Source organism: Panicum hallii, chromosome 9 (assembly GCF_002211085.1).
Source record: "Panicum hallii strain FIL2 chromosome 9, PHallii_v3.1, whole genome shotgun sequence".
NCBI classification, from domain to species: Eukaryota; Viridiplantae; Streptophyta; class Magnoliopsida; order Poales; family Poaceae; genus Panicum; species Panicum hallii.
The window spans coordinates 72,599,424-72,607,441 of record NC_038050.1 but is presented as its reverse complement, the minus strand read 5'-3'; the positions used below and the strand labels follow the sequence as shown (position 1 = coordinate 72,607,441).

At 51.5% G+C, this 8,018-nt stretch overlaps 1 protein-coding gene across 7 annotated transcripts; it reads left to right on the top strand.

Annotated features, from left to right (window-relative positions):
- Positions 1 to 322: 322 nt before the first annotated feature.
- On the top strand, positions 323 to 5,639 carry LOC112874518 (homeobox protein BEL1 homolog). 7 transcript variants are annotated; one of them, XM_025937883.1, is made up of 6 exons: positions 323 to 624; positions 1,081 to 1,155; positions 1,303 to 2,045; positions 2,984 to 3,366; positions 4,097 to 4,157; positions 4,553 to 5,639. In XM_025937883.1, the coding sequence occupies exons 3-6, from the start codon at positions 1,329 to 1,331 to the stop codon at positions 5,189 to 5,191; spliced, it is 1,800 nt and encodes a 599-aa protein (XP_025793668.1). In that variant the 5' UTR covers positions 323 to 624; positions 1,081 to 1,155; positions 1,303 to 1,328; the 3' UTR covers positions 5,192 to 5,639. The 7 variants fall into 7 exon arrangements, with proteins under 7 accessions (XP_025793668.1, XP_025793666.1, XP_025793667.1 ...); XM_025937882.1 differs by having other exon boundaries at positions 324 to 618; XM_025937877.1 differs by having other exon boundaries at positions 326 to 618; positions 1,270 to 2,045.
- Positions 5,640 to 8,018: the final 2,379 nt, after the last annotated feature.

Genomic DNA, 8,018 nt, shown 5'->3' with positions numbered 1-8,018 from the left:
TTTCCTCTTGCATTGCTTACTGTTTTTGGACTTTGGATTTAATAGATCAAAAAAAAATGTAACTTGTGCTTCACTCAAAATGGTAACTCCCAAAAATATATTGACTCGCTCAAATGAAGCTGGCCACCAGTAAGAAACATTACTAGCCAGCACTTGGGTCGTCCACTCCTCTTTTTTTAGATGAATGAACAAAATAATGCTCCAGCCTTTGCGCCAAGAGGGTACACGTAGCAAATAAGCCCTACTAGATAGCAGTATATCGTTTAGCAAAAAGGAAAGGGAGACCCAAAGTGATCAGTCTAATAATTATGGATTATCTGCTGGGGTGACGCAATTACCCTCTCCAGATACATACAAATACTGGCGCTACCACTCGTGAGTCGATCGAGACCAGAAGATATTTGGATGGGATGCTCGCAGCGGACGAGTGCTAGCAGTGGCACGGGCGGCAGTGCAGAGAAGTAGAGGAAGTAGAGCACGCAGTGGCAGCGGCAGGGCGTGGCGAGAGCTTGACGCGGCAACCACCACCACCACGCCCCGCCGAGCTAGCTGACCAGAGAGGGAATCGATCAGGGAGGGAGAGCTCATCGATCAGCTGATGAGCAGCTCGCTCGCCATGTATGTGTATGCTTTTCCTGCCTGCCGGTGCCGTCGCCCCCACCTTTTTCCCGTTTCCTGCTTGCTTTTTGCTGCCGGCGATGAGATCTTTGGTTTGGTTGGTTTCTTTAAGACCCCGGCGTCCAAATCACCCCGCCTTTTGATCCCAATTTCCTCCTTTTCCCTGCCCTCCCAACACAAAGCAAGATTCTTGCTTGTGCCAGGTAAAGGGGCCTATAGCTAGCTGCTACTATTGCCTAGCCGCTCCTCTTGCCCGGATTGCATGCTACTTGCAATTTTGACTTGATCATTGCATATGTTTTCTGTGTCTGTCTCTCTCGATCCATCGTATCGGCGCTGAACGATGAGCGAGCGAGTGCTATTACCAGCTAGTAGCGCCATGGATCACTGCTGCTCTCTGCTGGTACTTCAGCTCAGTACTAACGTAACTGCCTCCCTCCTCTTCTTCTTCCTCTCTTCTAGTTCTGTCAGGAAAGATTTGGTCGGCCAGGCTCTCCCTCTGAAGGACTGAGACGCCAGCCACTTTGCACCACAAAAGTGAGTTCTCCCTTTCCTTGTTCCTACTCTTTGTTTTCCTGTGGTGCTAGCTTTCGCGGCCCTCCCAGCTAGCCGTGCTTTGCTGATTGCCTCCTTGTTTGTGTGTGCTTTAAGGGAGGAAGCCTTACTTTTGGTGTGGCCTGGCAGCCGCGCGCCGATCGAGCCTGACGGAGATGGCGCACGATCCCAGCCTGGGCTTCGCGGACTACTTCTCGGCGGCGGCGGACGCCGCGGCGATGGAGGAGGGGGCGCCCGAGCTGTACGGCTTGCACGCCGACATGGAGTTCCTCGCCATGCGAGGAGGCCTGCCCGCCATGCCAGCCGCGGCGCACGGCCATGGTCACAGCAAGGCCGTGCTCGACGACGCGGGGCCAGAGGGCGGCTCCACGAACGCGGGCACCATGCAGTTCCTGAGCGCCGGCGGCCATCACCAGCAGCAACCGAGCCAGGCGCAGGGGCCGCTGTCGCTGTCGCTGTGCCGGCCCGATGGTGGTGGCGGCGTGGGCCTGACGTTGCACGAGCACCTCGGCGGATCGTCCCGGCACCACCAGCAGCAGCCGCCCCCCGCCTCGTGGATGCAGCACGACTACTCGGCGCCCACGCAGGGGACGCAGCACGCGGCCGCGTGGCACCTGCGCAGCTCGAGGTTCCTCCTCCCGGCGCAGCAGCTGCTGCAGGAGTTCTGCAGCCTCCCCGTCGACAGCGCCGCCAAAAACAAGCGCGCCAAGCAGGCATCAACGGCAAAGCCGTCGTCGCAGCAGCAGCAAGAAGACGGGGGCGGCGAGGGTTCGTCGTCGTCGGCCTCCTGGGCCCCGTCGCCGCAGATCCAGGCCATGAACGCGCTGGAGCTGCAGCGGCTCAAGGACAAGCTCTACATCATGCTGGAAGAGGTGAGCGATCGATCATCGACCGACGATGAGAGGCAGGGCATGCAGCTCGATCATATCGGTAGCTAATCCTGATTAGGCCGGGCTCTGGATGGTCCAAGACGACGAATCTGAGGGGGGAGGAAAAGGTAACAGGAAAGTACTTGGAGTTCAATTATGGTTGCCGGAAGGGTGCACCTGCGACTAGGGCAGGGAAGGGGCGCTATTCTGGGGCCTCACCCTTCGCTTTTGGAAACCTCTATTCCCTCGCCCCGGCCGCTTAGGTATCTTCCATCGTCTATCTACTGGGGGGCACGGGGGCCGGCCGGCCGGCCGGGTCCCCTCCCTAGCCGGCCGGTCATACATGCGGCTGTGCTGGTGCAGCCTGCCTGCAGCGGACTCTCACACACAGTCTCTGCACAGCGCCATGACTCTGCGAGTGCAAGAGCTAGCGGCTGCCCTTCTCTCTTCTGCATGCTGCTAGCAGCTCCACGGCCTCTTTTGCATGCCCATCCCTTGCCATTCAATGCCCCGGCTCGGCTTGCACAGTCAGTCACACAAGAATTTTTTTTACTGGTACTACTGCAGTGCTGCAGCTGAGAAGTTGCACCAGGCAGAGCTGCAGCGGCAACTCTTCAGCTCGTGCATGTGAATTGGACTTTGCAGAGTTGTAGGGGTGGCCAGGGGCAGAGACGACTGCAAGTCTATACAAGTTACTGCACTGGCAGTAGTTGTTACCGTTTCACTGTTACATTATTGTCCATCACTTGTTACTGCGCCTACGTACGTATCCGTGCTCGATCTGCACTAGTTGTACTTGCGTACGAATCTTGCTACGTAGTGGTTAGTGGAGCAGCTAGCTAACCAGTAGGAGTGGCGAAAAGTATGCTGCGTTGTCTGTAAAAGCTCATGTAAAAATGTCAATTACGCACTCGAGTTTATATGCATGCGTGTACGTGCAGGTGGACCGGAGATACAGGAGGTACTGCGAGCAGATGCGGTCGCTGGCGGGCGGGTTCGAGGCGGTGGCCGGGGAGCGCGCGGCGGCGGCGTACACGGCGCTGGCGTCGCGCACCATCTCGCGGCACTTCCGGAGCCTGCGGGACGGGATCGTGGCGCAGCTGCAGGCGGCGCGCAAGGCGCTCGGGGAGAAGGACGTGTCCGTGCCCGGGATGACGCGCGGGGACACGCCCCGGCTGCGGGTGCTCGACCAGTGCATCCGCCAGCAGAAGGCGCTCAGCCAGGCCGGCATGATGGAGAGCCACCCCTGGCGACCGCAGCGCGGCCTACCCGAGCGCGCAGTCACCATCCTCCGGGCCTGGCTGTTCGAACACTTCCTGCACCCGTAAGCTAGCTAGTTTACATACACGCCCATTTATTCAGATTTTTTATACTATCTACTAGCATACATTCATCTGATGATCAGATTCCATTATTTTCTGAATTATATATGAATGCAAGGTTTGATCGTTTTAAAGCTCATAACTAGTGCATAGCTAGTGCTACCCAGCTGCTAGCTAAACTGGACTAGCTAGTACTTAATATAGATAGCAATCAAGCTACTAAATGATCACGTCACTGGTGTGCTAGTAGCCAGCGTAAGTGAGCGCGTGACCACTAGGTGATCTGAGGTCGATGGTATCTGCTAATAATCCGCTTAATTTCCTTGGTACGATTAATTTATTCCACAGCTAGCTAGCATTTTGTCTTGCATTGGCCAGCACTGCGCATCAAATGCTTGATCAGACTAGACGGCCATTTGCAAAATGTATATATACCTAGCTAGCGCACATATCACGCGTATTTGTATCCTTCTTTTTCCCAAGTTTTTTTTTGTTACTGAGAATTCAATTGAATCAAATGTGTTTACTTAATTTACTGCTTGTAGTTTTCTTTTCTTTTCTTTTGAGCTAATAATAAGTCAGGAACACCTGATCTTTTCGCATGAACTAAAATGGTACCATTTCATAACAGTGCATGCATGCATGCATGTGATGCATGTATATGACGATTAACCAAAAACTAACTTAACATTTGGTTTCTATTTGTCATGATGTTCAAATCATCTCCATCAGGTATCCAAGCGACGTGGATAAGCACATTCTGGCTCGCCAGACGGGCCTCTCGCGGAGCCAGGTACGTACTTGCACATAAACTCTAGCTCGATCAGCTCAACTAATAATTAGATTTTAGATCCACACATGCATGCATGCATCCCTACAAAAGATAGAAAGGAAGGTTGTTGAATTTTCAACTTAGCCGTACGTGTTGTTTGCATCGACCGGGCGGCGTTTGAGGATTAATAATACGACGACGTGTGCTAATATAAATTCGTATGCAATTGCGTGTTGATTCGATCGATCCGCGTCGCGTAGATGGCACATCAATTCATGATTGGTTGCCATGTCATGGTCGTGCCATGTCCTCTTGTGCCTGCAAACGTTTCGAGAAAAAGATTCCTTCTTTCAAGCATCCATGATCCGTGTACCTCTCACGCACTACAACGACGCGATGACATGCATGTGCCGCAGGTGTCCAACTGGTTCATCAATGCGCGGGTCAGGCTGTGGAAGCCCATGGTGGAGGAGATGTACGTGGAGGAGATGAAGGACGGCCAGCAGCAGGACGGCGGCGGTGCCAGCGCGGGGCAGCAGATCAGCACAAACCCTAACCCTAGCATCAGCAGCGAGGCGGCTGATGGCGGGGACAAAGGTGTCGACCGGAAGCCGACGCGGGCGCAGCTCATGCACGACGCGGGGTCCCTCGCCTCGGTCGTGAACATCGGAGGCGCGGGCGCGGGCGCCGGCGTCTCGAACTTGGGCATCATGGACCACCTGGACTTCGACTCGTACGGCGCCGGGGACCAGCAGCAGGCTGGGGGCTTCGGCGGCGTGTCCCTGACGCTGGGCCTGCAGCAGCACGACTCCCACGACGGCGGCGGCGTGAACATCGCGTTCGGCGCGCCGCCGCCGCCCGCGCACCACCACCACCACGGCGGCGCCGCGGGGTATCTGTTCGCGACGGCGGGCGGGCAGCAGGTGATGGACAGCGGCGTGCACCCGGGGCCGCACGCCCAATTCGGCGCGGCGGGCGGCATAGACAGCGAGGCGCAGGAGCACTACCGGAGCCTGGGCGCCGGGTTCCACCTTCTGCGTGACCTGGCCGGGTGATAGCTAGATCGAGCTCGCTGCGGATGAGTTGTGACCGATGGGGATGTCGTACCGGCGTCTAGCGTCCAGTCCGGTGGCGCGCGCGCTACCGCATTTGTTTGGCTCCCCCGGCTGGCCGGCCGGCGCGTGGCAGGTGAGGTCTCCATCGATCGCCACCGCGCGCCGAGTTGGCCTGCCTGCTGTGTTATTATGTAGCGTGTACGCCGGATCGAGCAGTTTGGACGCGCGCAGGCGGCGCACTAGCCGGCCGGGCCGGAGCTGTATAGGTATAGCTAGTGGACGACACACGCATGCTGCATGCGGCTAGCTTAATTGTTTGTCGATCAAATTGGTGAAGCAAGGGATTCAGAAAACTCAATTTATGCCAGGCGATAGATGTGTTGCTCCGTCACATCAGTTCATGCATGCTAGTACATTGGCACTGCAGAAGACGGTTACCGTTGGCTCTTTCACCCAGGAGTTTAGTTTACGAACATGCAATAATATGCGCCAGGATAGAACCAAGATGAGTGATTATACTCACAACATGCTCATGATATATGTACACTAGCTAGCTAGTACTTGTCGCACACGGAAAAGGATCGGTATGTAACAACAAAAAAAATGTGTATATGCATGCAGCCGCTTGAAGAATCAAAATCTGTGCAATGAACGAGTGAATAGATGTCAACAGGTTTTTTTAGAAAATCTGCAAGTGTCAAATAAATATCAAGAAAATGCATGTCAAATAAATAGTCGTCGTACATGTCAAATAGTTAATCTCGGGTTGCTTGCTTGCCGCGACACTGCAACCGGCAATCATTAGGCATACTCATCAAGCAGAAACTTAAATTATGTTTGCTGAGACCACAATGACGGATTTGTGCAAAGCTCCGGAGATTTGGTCAGGTAGGATGTCACTTTCGTAATCTGCAAACTTATGGCGAGCGTCGTCACACCAGGGAGAAGAACAAAAGTTGTCAATCACGAATGCTGTTATCTCACAACACTTCGTCAGTAGCATGGTGCTTTACATATCCGAGATTCGTCCTTGTACAGGAAGTAGTGCAAATCACCTTTTCGAAGAAGCAGTACTGCAGTCTGCACTAGTAATAAATTTGCGGGAAAAAAAACGATGAACCCAAAAGATAGCTCTAGGGATTTTCACCACTTAGTTCGAAATTTGAACTGAATTTGTCCTACAATTTGAATTAAGTCACCACTATATCGAAAATAATAAGAACCAATATAATAAGTTTATTTGGCCCTAGTGGTTCTTCTTCGTCAATGCCTCCATAATATGCCCAACTCGAGCAACTAGTTTGGCCGTTTGTTTAACTTTTGCACTTGTTTCTCTTGGGTATTTCAGTTAATTAGTTATTCCTACAGTCAAGTAGCTAGACCATCTTATTATACCATACGTAATCAATCAGGTCCATAGTCGAAAATCAATCAATAAATATAATCAATAACTTTTTCGTTCTACAAGTTAATTACCTTCTAATAGAATTCAGACTAAAATCTTGAAGTTTTTCAGTCCATAGTAAGAGGCAACGTGATTAGGAGATGTGGTCAGGTTTCGGGTTTCCAAAGTTCTCTCTGACATTTGGGTTAAAGGGAGTTTGGTGGGGCGGTGGCCACACCAATGATGTGGTGCATGTCATCGGCGGCAGCCGTCAGTTGCATTGGGTTGGTAGCTTCTATTATGACAAACGGGTATGTAGACTGCAATACTTCAGACGGACGGTTATGGCCTGTAATGAATAAGGTCTAAATGAAAAGTTAGCTTTAAAAAATATTAAGCTTTGGATGACAAATGAACTGGGCCTAGGTCCAAATCAAATAATAGGATAAAAATAAATTGGCTGAATTTGAAAATAAAATAGGCATAAAATTCGGCTTTAGCCCATAATAGATTCTTTTACTTCATGTGTTTTATTGGGTCACCGAATATTTATGACGATCAAATCGTCACAATGGACATACCACAGCATATCTTAGCTATTGCCACATCACATAGGGCAAAAGTTTATGACGTTTTCTATAAGTGTTATATATTAGTGATGATAGAACAATCGTCTTAAGATTTATGACGAAAAAAATATAGCCTCATTACAAAATATCTTTTATTACAAGGGATATATGACAAATGAATTTCCGTCACACAAGTGTCATAGATTATGAAACATAACAAAATACCACTTTCAGTGATATGAATGGAACGTTACAAAAGACCACATGTGTTGTAGTGATTAGATAACGATTATGTTTTCTAGACTCCACCATTTTTTGAGAAAGATCAATAGTTTGTAGGTTGGAGAACCTATCATCATCTCTCACATCAGTATATAAAGGCCAAGCTCATGGCTAAGGTCCCTCAAATCCCTAGAATCAAAATCATGTGGATAAAATTTTGCTAAGCTCATCAACTTTTTTATATTAAAATCATGAAATGAGTCTCTTGGGAAGTGGCCAAGCAAAGAAGCCGTTCAGAGCTTGTCCCATTGAAACCACTATTGAGTTCTTGAAGTAGCCAATCAAAAACATCGCTAAAACAATCTACTTGATAGTTAGTGGCGGAGGGCCCGGTATTGCTGGGTATTGCTCGGGCAATACCTCGGCCCAGTCCAGCTTAAAAAAAACTAACCCTATCCAACTCCCCAGTCCCCACCGTGACTCCCTGCTCCAGTGCTCCCGAGTCCTGACCTCACAGGCTCGCACGCCGCCGCCGGCGCTGTCTACAAGGCGACAGATCAAGGACCGGCGGAGGCGCGGAGCAACGCCGCCGGCGGAGGCCGGGCCTACGACACCGCCGGTGCCCAGTGGCACGCCTGCACCCGTGGACCTC

What these genes read in the sequence shown, in the direction of transcription:
- LOC112874518 (XM_025937883.1), top strand. Translation starts at nt 1,329, where the DNA reads ATGGCGCACGATCCCAGCCTGGGCTTCGCGGACTACTTCTCGGCGGCG. An exon ending in TCTACATCATGCTGGAAGAG is followed by an intron (nt 2,046 to 2,983) that starts GTGAGCGATCGA and finishes GTGTACGTGCAG; the next exon opens with GTGGACCGGAGATACAGGAG. An exon ending in CGGGCCTCTCGCGGAGCCAG is followed by an intron (nt 4,158 to 4,552) that starts GTACGTACTTGC and finishes CATGTGCCGCAG; the next exon opens with GTGTCCAACTGGTTCATCAA.